Source organism: Fulvia fulva, chromosome 5 (assembly GCF_020509005.1).
Source record: "Fulvia fulva chromosome 5, complete sequence".
Taxonomy (NCBI): domain Eukaryota; kingdom Fungi; phylum Ascomycota; class Dothideomycetes; order Mycosphaerellales; family Mycosphaerellaceae; genus Fulvia; species Fulvia fulva.
The window spans coordinates 4,476,785-4,501,108 of NC_063016.1; the positions used below are offsets into that span (position 1 = coordinate 4,476,785).

Genomic DNA, 24,324 nt, shown 5'->3' on the forward strand with positions numbered 1-24,324 from the left:
CAAGCGGGCTTCTGTATCTCAACGTCACCATCCTTCTGATTCTGCCATAATGTCTGACGATGGGCGATCCGACTCGAGCTCGGAGGGCGAAGACCTCACGACTACAGGCCTCATCGCAACGCGCGCCAAACGTGCCACAGCCGGAAACTTGTATGCAACGCTGCGCGCAAACCTTGACGACGAAGAGTTGCAGAAGGAGCTATTAGCCGAAGACGAGGACGATCAAGGCGAATATGAAGCATCCGACAAGGACGATGATGATGCCGCGATGGAGTCGTCCAGCGATGAGGAGGACGCTGGGCCGCCGAAAGAGGGCGACAAGGAGGACTTGGAGGGAGAGAAGGCGCTGAAGCGCGCAGAGAGAGCCGAGGCCAAGAAGAAGAGAAAGATGGAGGAAGCCAAGATGCGAGTGCCTGCCTTTGCGAGAGCGAAGAAGCGCGTCAAATTGGCAGACGATGTCAAGGCAGATGATGGTAGCGCACCGAAGAAGCCCAAGAAGAAGAGCGAGAGATCAGACTGGAGACCGACTGGTGCAGATGCGCCCATACGGCAGTCCTCGCGCGCTGCTGCAGTCGCAAATCGGGAAGTGGTACATGCGAATCTGAAGGAGTCGTTGGTACGATCCGAGAAGCAAAAGAAAGTCATGGCAAATCACCATGCGCGGGAGCAGTTCAAAAAGCGGATGGAGCTTTCACAAGAGGAGCGACTGGCCAAGACGGCGAGAATCGAAAAGGAGACTGCGAGAGAATTCGGCAGATGGGAGAGAGAAGAGGCAGAAAGACAGAGGCTTCGAGACGAAGCACTAGCAGCGAAGAGGAACAGAGGTCTAGATGGTCCAGTCATCAAATACTGGAGTGGCAGCGTGCTGTGGGAGGGTGACAAGATCAAGAGGAAGAGGCTACATGGCAGTATCAACGTGGACGACATCAGTGACGAGCCAACGAAGACCGGTGAGGCTAGCAGCATTAACGGCAATGAGCTGAATAACGCTCTCGCCAACTTTACTGCTGGCAAGCTGACAGATACTGCGCCGACTTCCATGTCTGGATCTGGACCAGGTACACCAGGCTTGACTGCGCCGAAGAACGTTGCTCCAGCAGTGACGGAGGCACCATCACAGCCGGCATCACAACAGCAGGCTCAGGCAATTCAAGCACCTCCTCAAGCACATTGGTTGGATGGCATCGAACAATATGCGTCCGACCAACCTGAAGCAGTGCTTACTGCTACGCTGGCTCAGACAGCTCCAATGCCCCTGCAGCCGAATCCTTACACGCCGAGTGCGCCGTCCATAAACGCTGCGCCAGTACAGCATCCGCCTCTGCAACCCATATCTCCATATCCACCGCCTGCAGCTGCACAAAATGACCCGTTACATCCTTCAACCACACAATCATACCACGCCTGGCCATCAGGCTTTCAAGGATCAAACACCAACCGGCCACAGCTACCATATGCAACAGCGCCGCCGCCACCCCCTCTACCAAAAGAGCAAGCACGACGGTCGCTAATCATTCTGGAACAATTCGAACACCTGGAACTGTCCACCGTCGGTAGACGCAGCACAAGTAAGGCTTCGAAGGACGCGACAACAGACCCTACACCAGTAGCATCCACTCTCCTACCTGAATCATATCCGACCTTGACACCAGATGAAACCCGCTACCTGGTCAACAAGAAATGGAAGAAGGAATTCCCACCGGCTCCTGAGAAGACCAAATGTGCACTCACCGCGTGGCCAGCGAAGTTCAGAGATCCCAAGACGGGACTGCCATATGCGGATCTGCAGCAATACAAGATGATACAGAGATTGTTGATGGGTGGCTGTCAATGGAGTTCGTTCTTGGGCGCCTGGGTGGGGCCATCTTATGGTGACACTGGCAGGCCGGCCAAGGGCGTGCCGGATGGGTTTGGTGTACCCATTGAGGAAGCTGTGGTGAGACAGGGTAGCGTGGGAGATACCAAGATGGAGGATGTGTAGATGAGGCACACACTTGTCGCGTACTGGACAGGTCGGATCTTGCTTCGTATGAAGTCCCAGTACGAAGTATACACACCGCCAACAAGAGAGAGAGAGAGCCAAACGTTAGCAGAAATTTTGGCCCACCACGACTACACCAATGCATCGCCATCATACAGGATTCTGCAACACTCCATCACACCCATCTCGCAACACTCCAGCTTTCAGATTCTCAATCATAACCCTCTCCATTGCCCCACGAATCTCATGCGTCTTTGTAGCGACATGCGGCAAAATGAAGAACCTCTCATCCTCCCTCACCTCTGCCGGTATATGCGGTTCCTCATCATACACGTCCAGCCCAACACCCCATACCTTCTCTTCTCGTACAGCATCCAGAAGTGCCTGATTGTCGACCACGCCTCCTCTGGCAGTGTTGATGATGGTCACACCAGGCTTCATAACCTCGAACTCCGCTTTGCTCAGGATATGCCGTGTCTCTGGTGAGAGTGGAACGTGCAGGGATATGATGTCGCTGCTTCTCAACAGTTCGGCGAAGTCGATCCTAGTGCAACCAGGCAAAGAAGGACTGGATTCGGTTCGTGTGCAGTATTGCACTTTCATTCCAAACGCCAAAGCGCGAGACGCCACGGCACTCGCTGTCTCGCCGCTGCCTACAAGACCGATCGTCTTGTTCGACATGAGAGTTCCAGTGGGACAATCGTCCTGCCATTGCCCTTTCCGGGCGGTGCGTAGCGGCACCGCAACTCGGCGGAGGGCTCCAAAGATGAGGAAGATGACAGTTTCTGCCACAGCTTCGGCGGCTAAGGCTGGAGTATTCGAGACTTGGATTCCACGGATCTTGCAGGCCTCAACATCGATGCTATCGACGCCACTTCCAATGTTGCAAACATGCTTCAAGCTCTTTCGTAGGCTATCGAGTACTTCTGCGTCTAGCTTTCCTGTCAACTGCCAAGCCCACTTGTCAGTCACGGACTTTGCTCCAATAGGAATCAAGATCAGGTACGAACATGAGTGTATTGGTTACTTCGACAGATCGCGACGCAGTCAGAGGCCTGATCTGAGCGGATGAAATGAATGAACTTGTGTCTATCACCCTCCGAGAATTGCTTCAAAGGAAAAGGATCTGTCAACAGGTATTCTCAAAGCATCACGCAAAGGATGATCGACTCACAATTATTTCGCAAGCACTCTCGACTTCCGACCATTCTTTCGAAGCATACTCAATTCGCCCGACCAGCAGGATTTTGGGACGAGGCTGTGAGATGGAGCCCATCTTGATCGAAGGCAAGGTTGGTCTCTATTGGGAACAGAACATCGGTGAGATCGTCAAAGATTCTCAATCACACTATCGTCGACATGAAGTCACCAGATCTTACTGACGCTAGCCAGAATAGGCTATCACAGAGATACGAAATAAGTGGAGGCTCAACTGCATAACGTTTCGCCAGCACGCCACGGCCCACGGGCTTCTTCTGCGCTGGCTGCTGCGTCTCGTCATGATCGGCGTCTCGCCCAAATCTGAAACCTCATTGCTTCGACAATACTTCACCAGTATCACGGTGCTGAATTTGTCGTCACCCTTGTGTCGTGCAGGACATTCAGCTGTTCTTCCACGGCCCTCAATGTCGCCCACCGCAACACCATCATGAGCGATCTGACCGACGTTGAAGTCGATGCACGAGCATGGCCAACATGGCGCAAAATCACAACCGTAATCTTCGTAGCAGGATTCGCATTCCTTAGGTAAGTACGCAGTCACCATGGCCACAATACCCTACAGCCTATCCTCACTTTGCCTACTAACTCCCTCCCAGTACCTCTGCCTCTTCCATCATCGCCCCAGGCCGCGAACAGATCGAAGCCGACTTCCACACCTCCCGCACTGTCTCCGTCCTCCCTTTCTCCATCTTCAACCTAGGCCTCGCCTGGGGTTCCGTGATCGGGTCACCGATAAGCGAAAGCCATGGACGGAAAATTGTCTATCTCTTCGTGATGCCAGCATCGCTGGTCTTCGTGCTGGGCAGTGGGTTCTCGAAATCGCTAGCGAGTCTGCTGGTGTGTAGGTTCTTGGGTGGGCTGTGTGGAAGTCCTGGATTGACGTTGGCGTCGGCGACGATTGCGGATGTGTATAAGCCGGGACGGGCGAGGGGTGTGGCGTTGTATGGTTATTATAGCATGCCGTGGGTCGGGAGTGTTTTGGGGTGAGTGCGGCAGAGGGTTCAAAGGAGTGGAAGAGAAGGTGTGTGCTGACAGAGTCGTAGGCCGTTGATTGGATCTGTCGTTGTGGCTTACAGACCCTGGCAATGGACACAATGGGTTTTCCTCTTCATCGCAGTGCCCATGGTCCTTCCGGGCCTGCTCATGCTCAAAGAGACGAAGCTGAGCGTCCTGGAAGCCAAGGTCGAGAAAGAAGGCAATCCTTACTCATGGCGAGATACCGCCAATCCGACACACCTTAAAACCCGCCTCACCGCCGCTACCAAAGCTGTACCCAAGTACTTCCGCTCTTCCCTCCTGCGACCACTGGAAATGCTCTCCACCGAGCTAATTGTAGCTCTGGTCTGCCTCTATGCCGGCTTCAACTTCGGTCTAATCTACGCACTGGTCATCGTATTCCCAGACATCTTCAGCCACACATACGGCTTCGATACAATCGACCAAGGCCTATCCTTCCTCGGCCTAATAGTGGGCTGCATCCTAGGACCAACACTATTGATTGTAGACGGCGAAATCGTCGAAAGAAGGAGAGCCCGAATGATAGACCAAGAGAAACTTGCATCTGAAGAAAAGCTTCCTCCAGAAGCCAGACTCCACGGTGCGATGATCGGATCCGTCCTGCTCCCTGTTGGTCTGCTGTGGTTCGCATGGACAGCACAACCTTCAATCAGTTTCCTGTCGTCAATCTTTGCTTCCGTGTTGATTACGCTGGGAGCACTGATGATCTATGTCAGTACCTCGGCATATGTCGTCGACGTTTATGGTCCGAGATACGGCGCGTCAGCGAACGCTGCCAGCTCGATCACGCGATATACTCTAGCTGCGGCGATCCCCTTGTTTATCTTGCAGATGTACGATGGTTTAGGGATAGGCTGGGCAACGACTTTGCTGGCAGTTTGCGCTCTGGTCATGATGCCGATACCGTTCTGCTTATTCAAATGGGGACCAGCTTTGCGGAGACGGTGTAAATTTCAGGTAGAATAGCGATGAGCTAGAACAATGACGAGCTTGATGGACGTTGCTGGTGCATCTCGATGTAAGGCTACCTACACAGATGATTCTTGCTCGGAGGATCTTCGTCGGTGTCGTCCTCCAGATCAATATCGAGATCGTCATCATTCTCGTCAATTTCATCCTCTCCTATTCTTTCGAAGAGGCCACGGCCACTTGCCTTCACCGTTCAGATGGTAAACCCTGATTCGACAAGCTCCTGCCGTACGACCAAGAAGTTTCTCGACATCTTTGTAGGACAGTTTGGCTGCCGGATCGAGCAGATCCCTCAATGTCTGATCGTCCAGTTCGGTCCACGTACCACGCTCTCCTCCGTGGGCATTGATGCGCTTCTCGAGGCGCTTCTCCTCTTCGCGCTCGAGCTTCCTTACAGCTTCCTTGACCAAAGCCTTAATACGCCGCGACGGCGATCCCTATGCAGCGCGCTGGGCATCAATGGTTTCCCTCCTCTCCTCCGCCTTCTTCTGTTCATCTGCAATCAGCTGGTCCAGTTGCTTCGAACCATCCTTGAGGCCTGCTATGGTCTGATTCTCGAATTGCTGACTCCAAGCACCTCCTTTGCCGGCCTCACCGTCAGAGCCAGCCGGCGGCTTCTCTGGAAGTTGCGCAGTGGGCTCGACGTCTCCCTCAAAGACATACTCTGGCTTCTTGCCCTTTCCGCGTCCCTTCTTGACCTTCAGCCAGCCAAAGTTCTCCTCCTCATCCGTCATGAGCTTGAAGAACTCGAGAGTAGGGTTGTTGAATGTGATGACTTCAAGCCTCTCGGCGATGATGATGTTGTCCTGCTCCTGCCTGGCCTTCTGTTCTGGAGTACCGTAGGTGCCGAGAACAAGATAGTGCTCGCGGTAGACCGCCTTTTCAGCAGCCTCGGGCGCAAAGTAGAGTCTGATTTCGACAGAGAACTCTCCATAGCCGGTTCGCTTCACCTCGAAGCCTTTGCCCTTTTTCAGATCTTCGACGTCCAAGGTCGAAGCCTCGATGGTGACGTTCGATTCCCTGTAGGTGTGATGGAGCTTGAACTGCACCTTCTTGAGCCATGTGCGGATGTCAGGGCCATTTGGTAAGGGGCGCACATAGACAGTCCATCCTTTGGTGAACTCCGGGGGTGTGGGATCGTCCGGGTTGTCTGGATGGTCGGGGTGAGGGAGGATGTGTGCAACGTTGCCGATGATGAATTTGCGTTCGAGTGCGAAGCCCTTAACTCGCTTGGAAGTTGCTGCTGGCATATTGTGGTATACAACACTGGTATGTTCCGGTCACTGGTGCGCTGCTGATGGTCTTGGAGTGATGCTGTCGCGGGTAGATGTTATGCTGGGTAGTAGTGCTCAGCCGGAATCGTACTGCATGTATCTGCTGAATTTTGGTGAAGGAGGAGGGAAGGACTTCATCGTGCGAAAGCAGATATCATGGTGGGAAAGGCAATTGCTGATCAGCGCGAAAGGAAGCAGCGCTGTAGGTGGACGTGTCGTGGAAGTCAGGCACGATCCAGTCAACTGGAAATTGATGGGCATGCGCGATGCTCAATGACGAAGCGGCTATCTCCGACAGGAGCAGGTGTGCCGACCCTAACCGTCACCCACATGTACATGTAATTGTCCGCGAGATCGAGGTGCTGCCATGATGCTCGAGGCGGGAGTTTAGATGACATCTTGCGGACGGTGACATGCGGAGGCTGAATTAAATTGATCATTGAGATACGTTGCATCTATATCAGACCTAAAATCCCACCAATGCGATGACAGACTCCCATCGCACCAATGCCCTCCCTTTCAACCCACAATGCAACGCCACGCAAGAGCAAACGTGTTTCTACACATCATCTAACGACCAAGAACATTTTACAAGGCACAGGGTATTTCCTCCACACTCGACATGTCTATGCCTTTCGCAGCCAGGACAGCACCTCCTCCTTCTCATCCACAGGCAGCATGCTAAGAACTTGTGCAACACCCTTGAGACCTCCAGACTTGTGGCTGCGCATCAGGGCGGCGACATCGTAGGCAATCGCGTCGGTCTTCATCGCCTCGATCTTGTCGGCGATGGTCTTGCGGTTCTCTTCGAACCACACAGCGACTGCGGCATCGTCCGTGGCGTACTTGGGTAGACCAGACCAAGACTCGAGAGTCTTGAGGCTGGTGGACCTGCTGACCAGCTCCTTGGATTGGGAAGCCGCGATGCGCTTGAGCACGTACTCTTCGTTGAGACGGCGGCGCAGGCGCCAGTAGAAGAAGCGGCGGGCGTTCTGCCATGACAGTGGCATGCGGATCGTGTCCTTGGCCTTCATGCGACCTGCTCGGTCGTGCAGGTCAGCGTACTGCAGCGAGATTTGCAGATAGACTGGTAGCAAGAGCTGCTCGCGTTCGTGCATCTTCGCCTGGATCTCCTTTTGCTTCTCGGGTGAAATGCCCTTCTCGAGCGATGCACGCTTAAGATCGCCGTAGGTCTGATCAAGACGAGCCATGGTCTCGAGTTGGCGTTCCTTGCGGTACTTGATGCCGACGATACCTTCTGGCTCGAGAACACCGCCGCGAGCGTCCTCATCGGCGTACATCTCCATGAAGTCGGGGTTGATAGTTGGATCGACGACGACCTAAACACTGTTAGCATTATTCCAGCTTGAGGAATAAGCACATTACTTACCCATGAACCGCCACGAAGCTCGCCGAATGGTGGGATATACACGAAGACGGGTTGCTCGTACTTCACGAGGGCGTCGACAATGTACGAACCGTACTTGAGAACTTCGTTGTACATGTCACGTTGACCTCCAGAGAAACCTCTCCAGTTAGCCAGAATCATCAATGGAAGCTGCTCGCCGTTGTTGAAGTCCTTGATGGCCTGTGCGGTCTTGAAAGCACTGTTGGGGTACCAGACACCACCGGCTTCGTTGGTAACCTGCTCGATAGAGTCTGGGTTGGCTGGATCTGCTGGGGTGATGTTCTCGACCGATCGTGTCTCAACACCAATGACACCAACTGGGATGCCACCAAGACGAGCGCGACCAACTACGACAGTGCGTGCCCATCCGCCAAGTGCTTCTTCGAAAGAATCCTTATCGAACAGACCAGACATGAAACCCTCGTCGGTGTGCTGACCAGCGATGAGGTGGCGAACATCGTATGGCGCCTTCTGTGGTGGGAAAAAAGTGATCTCACGATCCCAGGTGTCGGCAGACGGTGAGATCGGCACTGGCGCGCCCTTCTTCTCTGGAACGAACGACATCCATCGGACGATCTTGGAAACACCTTCGAAATCATCGTTGGCGGTCATGTGAGAAACACCGTTTTTGTACATGATCTGGGTGCCACCAAGCTGCAAGTTGGAGGTGTAGACCTCACGACCCAAGAGCTTGTTGATGGCAGGGGCACCAGTGAGGATGATTGGCTGACCCTCGATTTGGATGGCACGCTGACCAAGGCGTACAAGGTAGGCACCGATACCAACGGAACGGCAAGTGACCAAGGTGACGGTGAAGATGTCCTCGTATGCGCGCGAAGTCTCTCCTGCGATAAGACCGGAGCCCTTCAGACACTCGACACCGAGGCCGTCCTCAGCTCCGACGATGGTGGTGATCTGGTGACGTGGCTCGCCGCCGACATTGATCTCCTTTGTGAGAACGTGCTTAAGGGCGCCATCTTCGAAGCGAGCCTTCTTCTCTGGTGTCAGGTAGAGGTATTCGAAACCAGCCTCCGGGCGGCTTGGGTCCTTCCAGGCGACGGAGAAGTGGGGGATCAGTTCTTCAGCCATACCAATACGAGCACCCGAGTTGGCAGACAGGTAAATGCGTGGAATGCCTAGCTTGCGAGCGAGCTCCGAGCACTTGTGGAAGAACTTGTCTTCCTGAGGACCGAAAGAACCAATCTTGTGGGTGATGTCGTTGGCAATGATGATGAAGCGACGGCCACGAGGGTACTCTGGGGTCTTGGCTGTCACAATCCAACCGATCATACCAATGTTATTGGCACCTGGGTCACGATTGACTTCAGCAAGGTTGTCGGACTCATCAAGCACGAGCTCGTTGTACTCAATGCACTCGCCCTTGACAGGCTGCTTATCCTTCATGCCTGGGTGCTGAGCACTGGTCTGGATCCATTCGTTCTCGATGGCTTGGCGAAAGAGCTCTGGGAAATCGTAAGCGTACTGAGTGCCCATGATGTGAGCCTTGTAACGCTTTGGCTGCAAAGCACCCTTGGTTTCGTAAGGAGTGGACACTGGTCGTAAGTGCATGGAACCAATCTTGCGAGTCCCACCAATGCTGTGGAACAGCCATTCGCTCGACCTCTCGGACTTGCGCTCCTCATACAACTCGACCTCAATGACGTAGCCTGAGGTGTTGGTGATGTTGACACGCATAGGGAATGGCTTGCCAGTGTCGGGGTCAGTGCAAACCAGGCGAATCTCAGCACTAGTGACACGAAGTCTCCAGGCGCGTCGACCGAAACGGTCCAAGAAGCCACCAAGAGCCTCCTCGACCTCCTTTGGCGCAAGAGGGAAGACGGTGGAGAAGTTGATGAAGATGTGGTTCAGATCGGATCCGTTGTTGCCAGCAATCTCCATTGCATCGAGAATGTCGTTCATGAGACGGTCGGCCTCGGAGATCATGTACTCAACAGTTGGGATATCCTCGCGAAGGTGACCTGGCCTGACGGTAGCACGGGTGAAGTAACGCTTGTCACTCTCAGCATTCTTGCCAATGGCTTCGTACATGTGAATGTTGCGGTTCTCCGTGAAGACTGGCTTGATGTTGAACTTGGAGAGACGTCCGAGCTCAAGCTGGAAGGCAAGCGCTGGCTCGATGTGACGAATCTGAGTGTCTTCCTCGTAAGTGGGACCACGGAATGTGTAGTAGCCAGGATATGTGCCATCCTTGTGGCCACAAATGAATGTCAGGCGTCGCACGCGACGAGCGAGAAGCTCGTCTTTGTAGTCCTTGACGATGGGAATGAGGCGGGAGAGAATTTCCTTGTCGTCGAGAGACTCCGAATCGCGGACTGCAACGTTGCAGACAGCAGTGAGCTCCTCATCACTCTGTGGTGCAGTGACACCCGCCCGTCTCTTAGACAGGTCGGCGCTGAGAGTGTTAACATCAGCTCTTGTCTTCTGACCAGCAGCGACTGGGAAAGCCTCGAGAGCCTTCATCAAGTACTCATCGGCTTCATCGATAAAAGGCACCGGTACGACTGCACCGCGTCGGCTAGGCTCTCCAGCGCCAGCTTGGCGACCAATGTAGCTCATGTCGCTGATGGAGTGGACTCTACCCAGACCCTCAGCCGGCGTGCCTGGCTCAGATGGGTGCGATGATGCCACTGGCAGACCAAACTCGGCTTCTCCGACCTTCCTAAGGGCGAAGTTCCAAGCAAGGACGTACGGCACATCGTTCTCGGTGAGGTACTCAAGCGACTTGAGATTGTACGCACGGTATGCGCGGCGTGTGTACACTTCCAGAGCCGCAAGGGAAACCCATGGATCCTGGTGCACGAAGAAGTGCGGCAGCACATCAAAGACTGTGAACTTGGAGTCCACAACTTCCTTGATGACCTCAAAGTTGGGCTCTCTGTGATCCCAACCACTCTCGCCGTACCTGGATTCGAGGACAGCAGAGCGCAGGATGTGCTCCATTTGAGAAGTGCGCTCCTCAAGCGATGGCATAGCGCACTGGATGAGCAGCTCACGGGCCTTGAGCGACACCTTGGCAGTAGCGCGACCTTCGAGGTCTGCGAGCTTCTGCAGGGATGGACGGAAGTACTTGGCAACATTGCCAACACCTGGACGGTTCGGCCTGAACTGGTCGAGGATCGCAACCATCAGGCTATTCTTCGCGCTTGCTCGAGTGTGCGAAAGCACGGTTTGCACGACGTTCGCAGTCTTGTCCTTGTTGGCATCACGTAGGGATAGCACAATCTCTTCATCGCGGCTCTGCCTTGCGGAAAATATGCTCTCCACGGCCCAGTATTGGTCAAAGAGCTCGATGAAGACGGCGAACTCGTGTGCCTTGAGGCCATCCTCGTATTTGGCGATGATGTCCGTCAATGGTGTGAGAGCAGTTCGTAGCAGCTCAGCGTCGCCTGCAGAGACATTGTCGGCCAAGAAGCGGTCGAACGTCTTGCGGAGCTGCTTCGCTGGGAACTCAGTCTTGCGGTTGTGTGCGCGCTCAACGAGCTGCTCGAACGCAGTGTCTAGCTTCTGCGGCATGCGTGAGTGCAGCGCTGATGCTTGCGCGTTCCACTCCCCGTACGGCAGCTCAGGGTCGCGGAGCACAGCGATGAAGTCCTTCAGTGTCTGCTGCATGATGACCGAGTTGTCATAACCCGACAGGATGGCCTGAAGCACACCCTTCAAGAATGCGAATCGCTGCGGTGGCTTCGTGCCCAACACAACAGGCGTTCCCATCTCTGGCAGCTGGCCCAAGAATGGCTGAGCCGACTTCACCTTGGTAGGGTCGTCAAGTGCCAAGATACCGAGGATGTCTCCGGCTTCGAGCGTGGCGCCTGGCTGTTTGATGAGGTTGACATGTCCATCCTCTTGAGCGAGGAGCGGCATGTACATCTTCATGACCTCCACTTCAGCGAAAGCCTGGCCCTTCTTGACGTGCTCTCCGTTCTCGACAGCATACTTGACCAGCTTTCCTGGAGAAGGTGTCCTAAGCTGTGTTGGGTCGTTCTCTTGCTCAAGCAAGCAGGTCTTGCCATCGACTGACATTCGGATAGCACCGACCTCCTCTTTCCAGTAGACACTGTGCGAGCGTCCTCCAAGGAGTACAAGAAGACCGCCGTCCGAAAGTGCTCGAATGCCGACCAGCGCCTTGCTGCCGTTCACAAACAGTGTGTATGTGTCTGGGCTGGATCGTGTCGCCGTGAACTTGTATTTGCTGCCCTCGTAGATGAACTCCACTGGGAAGACTGTCTTCAGGATCTCCTTGCTCGGAACTTGACCCTTGTCGAGGCCCTTCTTGTATTCGCCCATGCACTCTTCGCTGGCCAAGTGTGCTTTCGTAACGGCACCACAGACCACCGCGATCATGGGATCTGGTCGCTCGGCTGTCAATCTCTTGCTGATCAGCTCATCGAGCCATCCGGTCGTGATGGTGTTGTCCTCGAAAGCTGGAGTTTCCAACAGCTTGATGAGGTACTCCACCGTTGTCCTGAAGTCACCACGAATGCTCAGCTCTTTCAGTGCAACGACCATGTGCTTTCGGGAAGCCTGTCTGTTCTCGCCGTATGCGAAGATGTGACCGAATTGGGAATCGGAGAAGTTGTGGATGGCAGATGCAGCACCGACGGAGAAGTATCCCCAGACGTTCGAGCTCGATCGGAAGTTCAGTTCGTGCATCGTACCTGAAGATGGCTTGAAACCCTCGCCTGGGTCCTCGGAGGTAATACGGCAAGCTGTGCAGTGTCCCTTTGGCTGTGGTCGGCGCTGCAGCTGGGAAGCGCCTTCTTTCTCGAAGTTAAAGTCGATATCAGTCTGTGTGTGAGGATCCGCGCCGTAGAGCAAACGAATGTCACGGATGCGGTTGAGTGGGATACCCATGGCGACCATGAGCTGAGCAGCTGGAATGTTGACACCCGAAACCATCTCAGTGGTTGGATGCTCAACTTGAAGCCGGGGGTTCAGCTCGAGGAAGTAGAACTTGTCGTCCGCGTGGGAGTAGAGATACTCCACTGTACCAGCAGAAACGTAGCCGACCAATCTACCAAGCGACACAGCGGCATCAGCCATCTGCTGGAAGGTCTTCTGTCCCGCAATCGTCACTGGCGCCTCTTCGATAATCTTTTGATGTCTTCGCTGCACGGAACAGTCACGACCGAAGATGGAAATGTTGTTGCCGTACTGGTCAGCAAGAAGCTGGACCTCCAAATGCCTGGCATTGGCTCCGAGCTTCATGATGAAGATGGGCGATCCAGGGATCTCGCTGGCTGCGGCCTTGTATAATGCCTCGAAGCCCTCCTCGCCATCGACCTTTCGGATACCCTTGCCTCCACCTCCTTCTGATGCCTTGACCATGACTGGGAAGCCAATCTTCTTTGCTGACTCGAGACCTTCTTGCCACGACTTCACGCAACCTTTGGCATAGGTCTCGTCATCAACAGTGACGATGTTATTCTCGTCCACCTCTACATGGTCCACGCCAGTTCCTGACCACGGGATACATGGTACCTTGGCGTGCTGTGCGACGATTGTCGAGGAGATCTTGTCACCGAGCGACCTCATAGCAGAGCCAGGAGGACCGATGAAAACAATCTTCTTGGGCGAGGCGGCGAGCGATTCGGGGAGTTTGGGGTTCTCTGAGGCGTGTCCCCTAATAGCCGTACTGTTAGCTGGCTGTTCAAGTCAGTTCTCCCAACCATCTTCACTCACCATCCTGCCCAGACTGCATGCACGTTCATGCGTTCCGCAATATCGACAATAAGCTCCACGTTGGCGTAGTTGTTGTTGTTCGTGCCGCCTGGCACTTCAACGTACTGATCAGCCATTCTGATGTAGTCGGCATTGGCGCCCAGATCTTCTGGCGTGGCCATCACGGTGAACTGGATGGCCCGCTCGTCACCAAAGGTCTCGTATGCCCATTTTCGTACCGATCGGATCTCCTTGACTGCTGCGATACCGTTGTTGGCAATCAGGACCTGCGGTTGCCATCAGCTTCTGCGCTCAGCCAGGCCAATGCCAAGACGAGCATTCGGAGCTCGAATGTCAGTTTCTGCAGAGATACGTACACTCGTGATGACGGTGTGACCATCGTGTGCGGCTACGAAGTCCTTCACTTTGCTGGGCGCGGCACTCGAGAGCTCGTTGCCGCCGATGAAGTGAGGCGCAAGGTTGTACTTTGCTGCCATCTTGCTAGGATAGCCGTTTAAGTGACCATTGGTCTTGGGCGCTCCTGCGACTGCGTCGGCCATGTTCGCAGTCGTTGCCGTTTAGTAGAGAGCTCGAGATTGCTGTGGGAAAGAGCAAAGTGGCCAGAAACCCAACGCCGGTCCTGTTCTGCGGCGATCTGCAGCCGATATTCCACCTTTACCCGGACAGGACTCGATGGACTTGAAAGTTGACACTGCGGGTCGAAAGCTGTGCAGTTCCGTTTGTGAAGAAGCACCACCTGTTTCTTCAGCTCCTCGGTGTAGTGCAATTGACGCGGTGAAAAGTACGTCAGCGGTATCGCGAGGAGTGTGCGCCTTTAAGGTAGTAACCGAGTAGCTTGTCGGTTGCAAGCTCTCCCCGTAATTTAGTTGCAGGTGATGTCGGCGCTACCAGAACGAAGGCCAAACAAAACAGCACAGCAACACCGGCAGTGGGAGGAGGGAGAGTGCGTGAGTGAGTGAGAGGGAGCGAGAGAGGAACAAGAAGTCACCGGAGAGAGTCGTCTTCGCCTCGCCGGAGTGCAGCATCGGCAATACATGTACTTGCACCTCTCGATCCTCACCAACATTTTCGTCCCGAACGGCCTTCACGTTGACATCAAAGCTAGACCCGACTCGGCTAACTCCACCACAGCTCACTCCTCCGTCAACCGCGCAACACTTTTATCAACACCCGCCCCGGGCACGCTGTCAGCATGCTGCGGGCGGAAGCGGAGACTGACACTGTCTCAGCAGGCCGCAATGCCAGTGTTATCAGCCGCTTCGAGAAGGCATTGGGGCCAGGACAACCCACCGCAGCTGTGGGTGAGCACAACAGAGCGCGTGTTGAACCAACTCTCCGCATCGTCATGCAGCAGGACCCTGTCCACGAGCTGCATGTGCCCCATTGTGGTTGTTGGGACTACAGATAGACGCTGCAAGGTACCGCCTTCCACCAGACAGCCACCATGCCCTCACTCTCAACGGTCTCGTGTGGGAAGCTACAAAACATCAATCGCTTCTTCGTTCTTGGTAACCTCCATCGAACACAACACTACGACAATGTATATCCAACAGCATTCTTTCGGGCCCTCCATGTCAGCACTGACCGCGCGGGCTCCCGCTCCTTGCGCCTATCACCCACCTCGTGGTTTGTCCGTGATCCGAAGCTGTGCGCCCAGCCAGCATGCTAAACTTAGTCCGGCAAGAGCGTCACGACTGTCTTCATCAACATATCGATGCCACACTCGGCTCTCCTCTTCGCACCGGGCAGTATCGATCTCTCATGTACAGCAGCATCGAAACACACAGTTCTGAATCGTGGCATACTTTGTCTGTTGTACAGCATTCGACAGAACATCCGACATGCAAGCCGGTCCGGGAGACAATCCAAGCAGACCCGATTTTCGCTATCCGAGTCTTGACCAGCCTCGAGCTCAAAACCAGGCACGAACGCCCAACTATCGACCAGGCGTGATCTCTTAGGCTGCTAATTTCATCATCAAATCTTGGGCAGCTTTCATTATTGCACTCCTGGCCGACAGTTGACAACTGTCGTGCTCGTTGCAATAGACGCTACTCCACGGATCATCAGCCAGGATGCTCAAATGCGAGAACGATGGGCAACTGTGGTGGCGCTTGTAGTTCGGAGTTGGTGAGCGCACGGATCAACATTTCTAACACCGCGATGGGCGGCAGCACAGGCACCCAGGCGATTGACAGTCAGCCATCGAAGTAATGTGCAGCGTTGCTCGATCGTGAGAGGTGCAGTCACATCAGAAACGAGACAAGGTGTTCAAAAGAGAAAGACGTAAGTCCAGGCAGGTAAGCAAATCATGCATATGGAGTATCTCAATAGCAAGCATTCTCATCCGCATCATCAACCTCCTCTCATAGCAACAAGCGCAACCACCTCTTCGTCATCAGCTCATGCACCACCCGATTCCCGTCTCCCATAAGCTCCATCTCAGCTCCGAGCGCATGCAATCCAGATGCAGCCCGTCAGAAATCCTCCGAAGCGGTACTTTCGCATCGCTGAGCCTTGCACCACACGCCAGCTACTTCGCTACCGAAGCGTAGTAACAATGCTGTAATGTAATAAACATGTACAACCCGATGCATAGCCTCCTCATCAATACGTCTCTCCAACATCACTAGCCTTCCTCCGACTGGGCGGCGGTCTCATCTCCCCCGCACCATCACGCTGTGATATATTGGTTGTCGTCCTTCTAAGACCATTGGCAGTGACGCTCTTGCCAAAGTCAGGTCGAGCACCACTGACACTCTTGCTGAAATCAGGCCTCGTGCCATTGACGCTCTTCCCAAACGACGCTGGGGCGGGAATAGCTGAGCCGGGCGTGTGAATCGAGCTCTTCTCCAGCGTCAGTCGCCTGCTAGGCGTGCGGGCAATGCCTGAGTCTTCACTTTCTGCCGTCCGCTGCCTGCGCATCTCGTTCACACTCAAGCTAGGCCGGTGTCCTGGTGCATAGCTTCCCCCCAGACTGGATCGGGGTCTACCAGGAATTGCTGACTCGGCAGCTCTTGATGATGCGGTCGTGCTTGAATAGTGTCCGAGTTCGGTCCGCGCGCCAGATCTACTGGGCGGCCGTTCGGACTGAGATGCCATGCTCATTCGGCTGCCGGGCCGCCCCACGGAGACTCTCGACGAAGGTCTTTCCATGGCTGACGGTGGTCGCTCTGAGAAGTCTGGTCTATGCGCTGCTTGTGAGGCTGGTCTTGGGATGCCAAAAGACAGCCGTTTAATGTGGCTTTCCCGTCTTTGTGGAGGATAAGCGGATTCCTCGTTCTCCTCCAGTATCGAAGTATCATCTACTGTCGAATTGGTCCTGCTGGCACTGGGACGTTTGCTACTGCGGCGGACCGTGACCGATGATGGAATTCCCTCTCCCAACGCCGAGGCAGCACGTGGTGAGTTCTTCGGGGTACTGCCAGGAGCCGGTAGTTTTGATCGTGCGTTCTGTACGCGTTCCTCAATCTTCTGCATTCGGCCAATCAGACCTCTGATCTGATATAGCGAATCTGATCGAGGCAGCTTATCTTGTGCATTGCTAGCTCTTGTAGTCCTCGGTCGGCTCGGCGGCTTCATCGATCTGGCGTCCGACACTGCAGTGCTTGTGCTGGAGGCCAAAGAAGGTCCTCGTCTGTGACTCGTGGGAACACCACGGGCACCAAACAACGATGCTCGTGGTGTTGCAGAATCTGGTATCATCGACCTCTTCTTGACTGGTGCTGGCGTTCGCTGCTCCGCCTTACCATTGGCGCTCGCGGGCGCATCTGACAATGGTGGTGAAGGTGGTGTCGGCGCATCTGAGGCTGTGTCAGACTTGGAAGGAGGTGTCGATGCTGTCGGTGACAAAGGTGTGATACCGCTCGCATCGCTTCCCGCATCGCTTCCACCACTCCTCGCGCGCAAGTTCTCCACCGCTAGTGAAGCAGGCTTGTTCGCTCTCAGAGCCTCTAGATTCTGCTGTGCAAGGCGTAGCTTCTCCAACGTGATCTCGTTCTCAACCTTGAGATCACTTAGCTCGTCGCGCAGGCGCTGTGTCTCAATCCTCAGCTCCTCTCGTTCCTGCTCGCCTTGCTTGATGGTCTCCTCGAATAGCACTCCGCGTTCGATTGCAGCATTGTACTTGGTTTCCATGTCCTCCAGGCTGGTCTCTGTGTTGCGCGCTTGTCGTTCGTAATCGTCATTCATAACTTCGGTGTCTCGTAGTTGGAGCTGCAGGGAGCGGTTCTCCTCGCGCATCTTCGTGATCTCCTTCTGCAGCTGATTTTGCGCATTATTGGCCTCCGACTTGGCTTGCTTGTGCTTCGTCTTCCACTCTTCCACCTCAAAGTTCAACTTCTCCACCTGTTCCTTCCATTTCCGCTCGTTCTTCTCGGCTGTCTCCACATCCTTCTCCAGCTGCTCCTCGAGGTCCTTGCTCGAGGTCTGGAAGTCGGAGAGATCGGTCTCCAGCTGCGAGTATTGCGTCTTGTACCATTCCAGCTGCTCCTTCAAGTCCGCGCCAGGACGCAACGGCGACGACATGCTGGTGGGCGTCGCGCGTTTCTAGCGTCGCATCGCATGCGCCAGCCTCGGGCGGTCGGACTAAAACGTGATGTGGAAGGTGTGAGAGACGTGTGTAGCCTTGAGAATGAATCCTGGTCGCTGGCTGCCTGGTCGGTGTGAGGTTTGGTTGTTGTGGTCGCACTCGTTGTTATGCGATGCACGCGCAAACTCCAGATATCGATAGCGTCGCGTGTGTCCGGTATTTCGGTATGTCGTGTCGTCGTAGATCCAGGTCCAGGTCCAGATGCCGTAGTGTATTTGTAGTCGTGGTGGTGGTGGGTGACAGGCGCAGTCGCCGCTGCTCTCCAGCTGTTTCAGGAGTTGCGTTAGCCCTCAAGATTCGGCGACGTCAATGTATACAACGTGTTGCCCGGACGAACCGACTTAGCGTGTCACGTGCATCTACCTAGCGCAAAGATCGACCGACCTCTAGCAGTTGCAGCACTCGTTCAATGCGATTGTTTGCCATCTCCTACCGTCTTGGTGTACCCTCTCGTCGATACATTGCATGGCAGCGTGCTGTCCTTCGTCGACAGTTGCTCTTTCTCTGGGACCGCCCTTTGGCGCAAATTTGCCGCTCGCGCATCTGGCAAGAAAGGAGTATCTTTGAACATACCTCAACTTCTTTGCTTTGCTCTTTCCTGCCTTGGGAAGCATTCTTCTTCTATGCTTCGACGCTGAAGGCGCCATCTTGTTCGGGATTGGAGTTTGGACAGTACACTGGCGGGAGCATAATCACGACCTTTACGAATCACGATACAAACGACCGAGACACAACGGAATTAGATCTTCTCGAGTTTGGACCTCTTGTACTCCTACGCGCTCAAGCATATCACTATGGCAGACTTTGCTTTCACCCGTCAGGAAGATGTCAGATCTGGTAGGTCACCACAAGTGCTGTGCACTGCCAGTTGTGGGCACCAACACCATTTACTAACCTTCCCCAGAAACGACCAAGATCGTACCTCTGACCTGCCATGGACACTCTCGTCCCATCACGCACGTCTCTTTTTCTTCCCTCATCCCGGCTTCCGCTTCCGCTTCGCAATTCTACATCATCTCGGCATGCAAGGACAACAATCCCATGCTTCGCGACGGCCTTACCGGAGACTGGATAGGTACTTTTATCGGCCACAAAGGCGCTGTCTGGAGTGCGAGACTCTCCGATGATGCCACATTAGCGGCCACAGGATCTGCAGACTTCTCTGCGAAAGTGTGGGACACCTTCACCGGCGAGACTCTGCACACGCTGCAGCACAACCACATCGTGCGAGCAGTCGCCTTCCCGCCACAGCCTCGTCCTCAGATCCTCGCCACCGGTGGCATGGAGAAGAAGCTGCGAGTCTTTGACCTGTCTCGAACCGTGCAGACACCTGTGAATACTCCTGGTGAGAGTACAACCGCAGGTTTGAATGGATCTGCAGAGGCACCTCCATCGTTCGAAATAGGAAGCGGCGAGCATCAAGGTGCCATCAAATCCATCGTCTGGTCGCGAGACCCAAACACCGTCATCACGGCCGCGGATGACAAGAAAATCCGTTGGTACGACTTACGCGCGCGCACCTCAATCGCGTCACACGATATCGAAGGCCTCCCTGGATCGTGTGAACTGAACACAGGTCTGCCTGGCCACGAAGAAGGCATCGTCAGCGTGGCAGCAGGCAAAAACATTTACTTCTTCGACGGCGGTCGTCCAGGCCAGCTCATCAAACACATCCAGACGGAGCGTGAGGTTGCAAGTGTTGCTCTCAACGGCGAAGCAAAGCGCTTTGTGACGGGATCTCCCAACGACACTTGGGTGCACGTCTGGGACTTCGAAAGTGAGCAGGAGCTCGAGACGGGGCGAGGCCACCACGGTCCGGTGTGGACCACATGTTTCAGCCCAGATGGAAAGTTGTATGCAACTGGAAGCGAGGACGGTACCGTGAAACTGTGGAAGTTCACCGATGGACCGTACGGACTTTGGCGATAAGCTATTGGGCGTATGGGCATGAAGTCAAGTCAACTCAGCAGCTCATGGCTCGTACTCATCGCAGAAAGTGTGGCGGTGCAAGACACGTCTAGCCTGTCGGCTCGTGTGAAGTTCATGAGCAGGCATGCATCGGTTCGGATGTTCAGGGAGCAGGCATCTGCGAAGATCTTCTTGGGATCAAGGCGGTACATTCGGGCTTTGTCCAGAAGCCAAAGGCGGTCTAGATTGGCCTTTCGGTTGCTCTACAAGTAGCAACCCACTGCTAGGCTGGGATAGCTGTTTTGCTGACTGGGGTGATGACCAATATGCAAGATGGAGGAGTCGAAGCTACGAGCTTTGCGCTGACGACGATAACACTATCGAGAGCCTGAGCAGCAGCAGCGAGTCGCGACACACATGCGTAACGGGAAGGCTTGGCTAATCCTCAGATGTCATATTTCATCAGATAACGAGCTTTCATGACTCGTCGAACCTCAAAGCTCACCAACACCATTCCCTCTTCTGCCTTACCTCACATACGCTACACATACACTTAAGACCCGCACGCAGATAGGCAAGTACACATTCCCATTACGTTGAATACGTTCCATGTATCCAACAGCCAACCGTAATAAGCGCATACAGTGTAACTTGGCTATAGCAGTAGCTTCGTACAAGCCCGGCAATATCGTTACGAGGCGAATATCGTTATGGCCAGCGCTAAGATTAAGCGGAAGGGGTACCTGCCGGCAGGTCCTCGCTGTCGATACCGAATCAAGACTATATTGCTTCCCCGGAGCGACCGGGTAACGATATTGTAGTGGAGGCTACCCCTGTTAGTTGGCAAGACTTCACGATATATCGCTATATCGTTACAGCCTGCAAAAGCCGTTTTGTTTTGAAGATCTATCGGTATATCGCCGATTATCGTTACTCCGATTATCGCTATAGCCAAGTTACACTGTATGCAGCTTCGCGGAAAGTCAAAGCTGGCTTGACTGACGCAGCGCAATACCTACGAACGGCAATACTGCTTACATGTACTGTCTTCAGCTAGCGAGTCAGGCATTATCTTGTGAGACGATTGTAATATCACTTCGAAGCAGGATCGAGTGAATTTGTCCTTCAATCAGCTCATGCAAACAAAGAGAACTGTCGCTGTCAGCGCAGTTAGGCGCAACCCGTACAATTGTCTACTCATAAGAGATGATGATAGTTTTCCATACCGCGCCAGCACTAAATGCACGCCCTCAGCCAACAACAGTATGCGCTAAACGAGCCATCAATGTCACTATGTTCTCCTTCCATCTCGTCTTTCGGGTAGTGATACCCACCTCCCCATTCCCTTGCCGCCCCAAGCATTTCATGCATTCGATCGTGCCACCTTTCGTGTCCCGCAAGAAAGATGCACGCTCCTCCCGGCATGCCTGCGTACATGCTGTTTACCGATACAATCCAAGAGCAATGCTGTAGTTGAGAACAAAAAGCAGTACAGTAGAGACCCACACCCAAGCGGCCCAGTCGTGTGGAGAGGCCCATGATATTGATGATGTCTGACGTTTAGTGGTGGTGCGTAACAATGATCGCAAGTGCTGTTATGATCAAAGGTCCAGAGCACGCTATGCTGATACGTCTCGCTCCGACCGCCTTGTATATGACCGATATGGTCCGGTATCGTAGAAGTGAATCGAGTGGGAAGTGCAGATAACGCCGAGTTGTAATAGATTCCGGAGTTTCTGCCCATGTGATATCGGAGTCGCGCAAAAGGGGGAATCTCGCGCGATGGAAAGAACAAACACCAAGCCACCGATGATATATGCCGCGAAAAAGTTTCCATGCGCCGATTGTGCGGTAAGAAGTTGCTTCAGTAAGACGTGATCGCGTGGAGATGTCGTTAAAGGAGTGCCACGAGGTCGTCGGAAGGAGAAGACTGAGCGGCCTCCGCTAACGGCCGTTCTGGCAGTTGTGGTAGTTACAACCGTTCAATTGGTTGTTGCCGTTCTGATAAAAGGAGTCGTTCGATTGCGTGTGCTGTCCGTTTTGAAAATCTGAGTTCGTTCGACTGTAGTGGTGCTCGTTCCGATGGTCCTGTCCGTTCGTCTGAGCATAGTTCTGCCCGTTCTGGTATTGTTCCTGCTGGCTAGTAGAGTAGCTCCTGCGGCTGTCTTTGCCAAATGTACCATTGCCTAGGGACGGGGGTACACCCCCTGAAAAATTGCCCCTAGGAGCCATCTGGGCCATGTAGTCGGCCGATGGCGCACTGAATGGGTTACTGAACATGCTGTCCATGGCGCCTGTCGGAGGCGAGCGATACTGAACGGCACCGTTGCCGTTGATGAAGTTGGACGGAGAGCCGAGGCCTGGTGGAGGGCCAGAGACAGCGCTCATTCCTCCGAACCCAGGAGACATGGCTTGAGGCGACATAACGGCGTTTGGCCCTAGGCCATTCGTCTGCCCTGCGCGAACACCCAGAGGGTTCTTCGAGAAGCTCAATCGAATCCCCCCTTTCACGCTGTTGTGCAATGGGTGCCCGTATAGGTCGTTGAGAGCCTTTGTTGCAAAGGAGACATCTTCGAATTCGACGAAGCACATTGGCCCATTCTGCTTAGTCCTGAAGCAGAGTCTTCTGTATCCACGCTGCTTTGTGAACAATGTCTTCAGCTCATCCTCGGATGTGTCTATTGGAAGATTGCCCACGTAGAGCGTGTTGCAAGGCGGGTTCTGGTCGGCAGGATTGACAGGCGGATACTGCACCTTCGGGTAGTTTGACATGTATGAGCTAAGTTGGCCTGCACTCTGTTCGTTGGTGGGGTGCACTGCAGGCCCTTGGCCTTGCATAGGGTTCGGTCTGGGCGAATTGTAGCCATTTGCAACAGGACTTCCAAGATGGTGGACGCCGCTTGAGGCACCGCCCAAGGAGAGGCTGCCAAAGCGACCCACCGGGGTCGATGGGCTGGTGACTCTGCGTCCGGCAGGCTGCTGGCCACTCTTGGCATAAGCCACCGGATCTTTGAGTAGTTCGCCGGTCTCGTCATCACCGTTGTCGTCGTTGATCATCGACTTGCCGCTCACACGGTGGGTTCCATTGACGCCATTCGCGAGTGGTGACTGGGGAGAGAACAGGTTTTGATAGTGCGCACTGTTCTCAGGTAGTGGAAAGTCGCCAGTGGCTCCAGAATTCGGCGTTGGCAGAGATGGTGAGATCTTGTCGCCGGGCTGGAGTGCACTGTTGAACCTCGACCTTCCCGGCGGTCCATTTCCTGAGCTAGCAGACGACGTAGAGCTAGTCTGCGTGCGTGATGTGAGGCCATCAATGGTGTTGCGCCGCTCAAAGGCGCCCATTGCACTGGCGTTGTGTGCCGATACGATCATGTTCGCCTCCTTGGTCGCGTTCGGCTTGCCGTGCAGTTTCTGCTGCGCATCCAACGCACCTGCTGGAGACTCGAAGTATGCAATGGCCGTAGCGTAACCGTTGTCGTCTGGATATGGCGAGTGGGTGAAGTCTGCTTGAAGAAGCTCTTCTGCAAAGAGTAGCATGCTATTGAGTGCTGCAGAATCGATCGTTGGTGGCAGTCTGCGAATCAATACTGCAGGGGCATGGCGTAATTCCACTCCAAAGCTGACCGGGTCGGAGGCACTGGGCACAAGTGCGGGCAGGTTACCACCTTTGCGATCCAAGGGATGTCGTTCAGCCGTGGGTGAAGTGGCATAGATCTGCGCGGTACCACCGGTGGTGGATGGCGGACCAAAGATGTCCGATCTGAAAGATGGCGTTGGCGGAGACGTACTGGCCGTGTTGTATGCGTTGCGTGAATACATGGCTGCTTGCTGGGAGCGGCTGTTGCTATTGGATGGCTTCGGCGGATCGCCCATCGCGTCCACTACACCGGTAGAGCGATGTCGAATAGCTAAGTCAAAGATCCTAACGATAGTGCATCAAAGCCCGCCCACGGTCTGTGGGCAGTGGGCGCGGGGATGCTGGACAGCACACGAGTTCCTCTGGTCGCCGCGTCGGTGGGAAAACAATGTCGTCGCCTGGCAAGACGTGTTTCGCAGTGGCAGCGCAGACGAGCATATAGATGCTGATCCACGGACGCAGAGCCGAACAAGCGCGCAATTGTCGGAAGGCGCGCAATGCAGGCGATGTTATGGGAGCGGGACGGTACCAGTGCGTTGGCAGGAATGCGCCAGGTGGAGGGCCAAGGACCAATGCGTGGGAGGAGAAGATGGATGGAAGGAGCGGAGCCTCGCGACA

The 24,324-nt window shown here is 54.5% G+C and overlaps 8 protein-coding genes across 8 annotated transcripts; 3 read left to right on the forward strand and 5 right to left on the reverse strand.

Moving 5' to 3' along the window:
* Positions 1–49: 49 nt before the first annotated feature.
* CLAFUR5_06320 (uncharacterized protein) lies at positions 50–1,981 on the forward strand (the record flags this gene model as incomplete). Its single annotated transcript, XM_047905468.1, has 1 exon — positions 50–1,981. The coding sequence occupies one exon, from the start codon at positions 50–52 to the stop codon at positions 1,979–1,981; it is 1,932 nt and encodes a 643-aa protein (XP_047762709.1).
* A 150-nt stretch (positions 1,982–2,131) lies between these two features.
* On the reverse strand, positions 2,132–3,189 carry CLAFUR5_06321 (Putative 2-hydroxyacid dehydrogenase; the record flags this gene model as incomplete). Its single annotated transcript, XM_047905469.1, has 3 exons — positions 2,132–2,929; positions 2,992–3,107; positions 3,156–3,189. 3 exons carry the CDS (start codon positions 3,187–3,189, stop codon positions 2,132–2,134), a joined length of 948 nt encoding a protein of 315 aa, XP_047762708.1.
* A 440-nt stretch (positions 3,190–3,629) lies between these two features.
* Positions 3,630–5,185, forward strand: CLAFUR5_06322 (MFS transporter prlG; the record flags this gene model as incomplete). Its single annotated transcript, XM_047905470.1, has 3 exons — positions 3,630–3,727; positions 3,799–4,185; positions 4,246–5,185. The coding sequence occupies 3 exons, from the start codon at positions 3,630–3,632 to the stop codon at positions 5,183–5,185; spliced, it is 1,425 nt and encodes a 474-aa protein (XP_047762576.1).
* Positions 5,186–5,625: 440 nt separating this feature from the next.
* CLAFUR5_06323 (uncharacterized protein) lies at positions 5,626–6,438 on the reverse strand (the record flags this gene model as incomplete). Its single annotated transcript, XM_047905471.1, has 1 exon — positions 5,626–6,438. The coding sequence occupies one exon, from the start codon at positions 6,436–6,438 to the stop codon at positions 5,626–5,628; it is 813 nt and encodes a 270-aa protein (XP_047762573.1).
* A 650-nt stretch (positions 6,439–7,088) lies between these two features.
* CLAFUR5_06324 (Acetyl-CoA carboxylase) lies at positions 7,089–14,109 on the reverse strand (the record flags this gene model as incomplete). The annotated part of the gene is made up of 4 exons (XM_047905472.1): positions 7,089–7,802; positions 7,853–13,511; positions 13,571–13,836; positions 13,927–14,109. 4 exons carry the CDS (start codon positions 14,107–14,109, stop codon positions 7,089–7,091), a joined length of 6,822 nt encoding a protein of 2,273 aa, XP_047762711.1.
* A 2,068-nt stretch (positions 14,110–16,177) lies between these two features.
* On the reverse strand, positions 16,178–18,097 carry CLAFUR5_06325 (Nuclear distribution protein nudE 1; the record flags this gene model as incomplete). Its single annotated transcript, XM_047905473.1, has 1 exon — positions 16,178–18,097. The coding sequence occupies one exon, from the start codon at positions 18,095–18,097 to the stop codon at positions 16,178–16,180; it is 1,920 nt and encodes a 639-aa protein (XP_047762710.1).
* Positions 18,098–18,955: 858 nt separating this feature from the next.
* CLAFUR5_06326 (Serine-threonine kinase receptor-associated protein) lies at positions 18,956–20,090 on the forward strand (the record flags this gene model as incomplete). Its single annotated transcript, XM_047905474.1, has 2 exons — positions 18,956–18,998; positions 19,066–20,090. 2 exons carry the CDS (start codon positions 18,956–18,958, stop codon positions 20,088–20,090), a joined length of 1,068 nt encoding a protein of 355 aa, XP_047762713.1.
* A 1,923-nt stretch (positions 20,091–22,013) lies between these two features.
* Positions 22,014–23,942, reverse strand: CLAFUR5_06327 (Cell wall integrity protein scw1; the record flags this gene model as incomplete). The annotated part of the gene is made up of 1 exon (XM_047905475.1): positions 22,014–23,942. One exon carries the CDS (start codon positions 23,940–23,942, stop codon positions 22,014–22,016), a length of 1,929 nt encoding a protein of 642 aa, XP_047762712.1.
* Between the last annotated feature and the right edge of the window lie 382 nt (positions 23,943–24,324).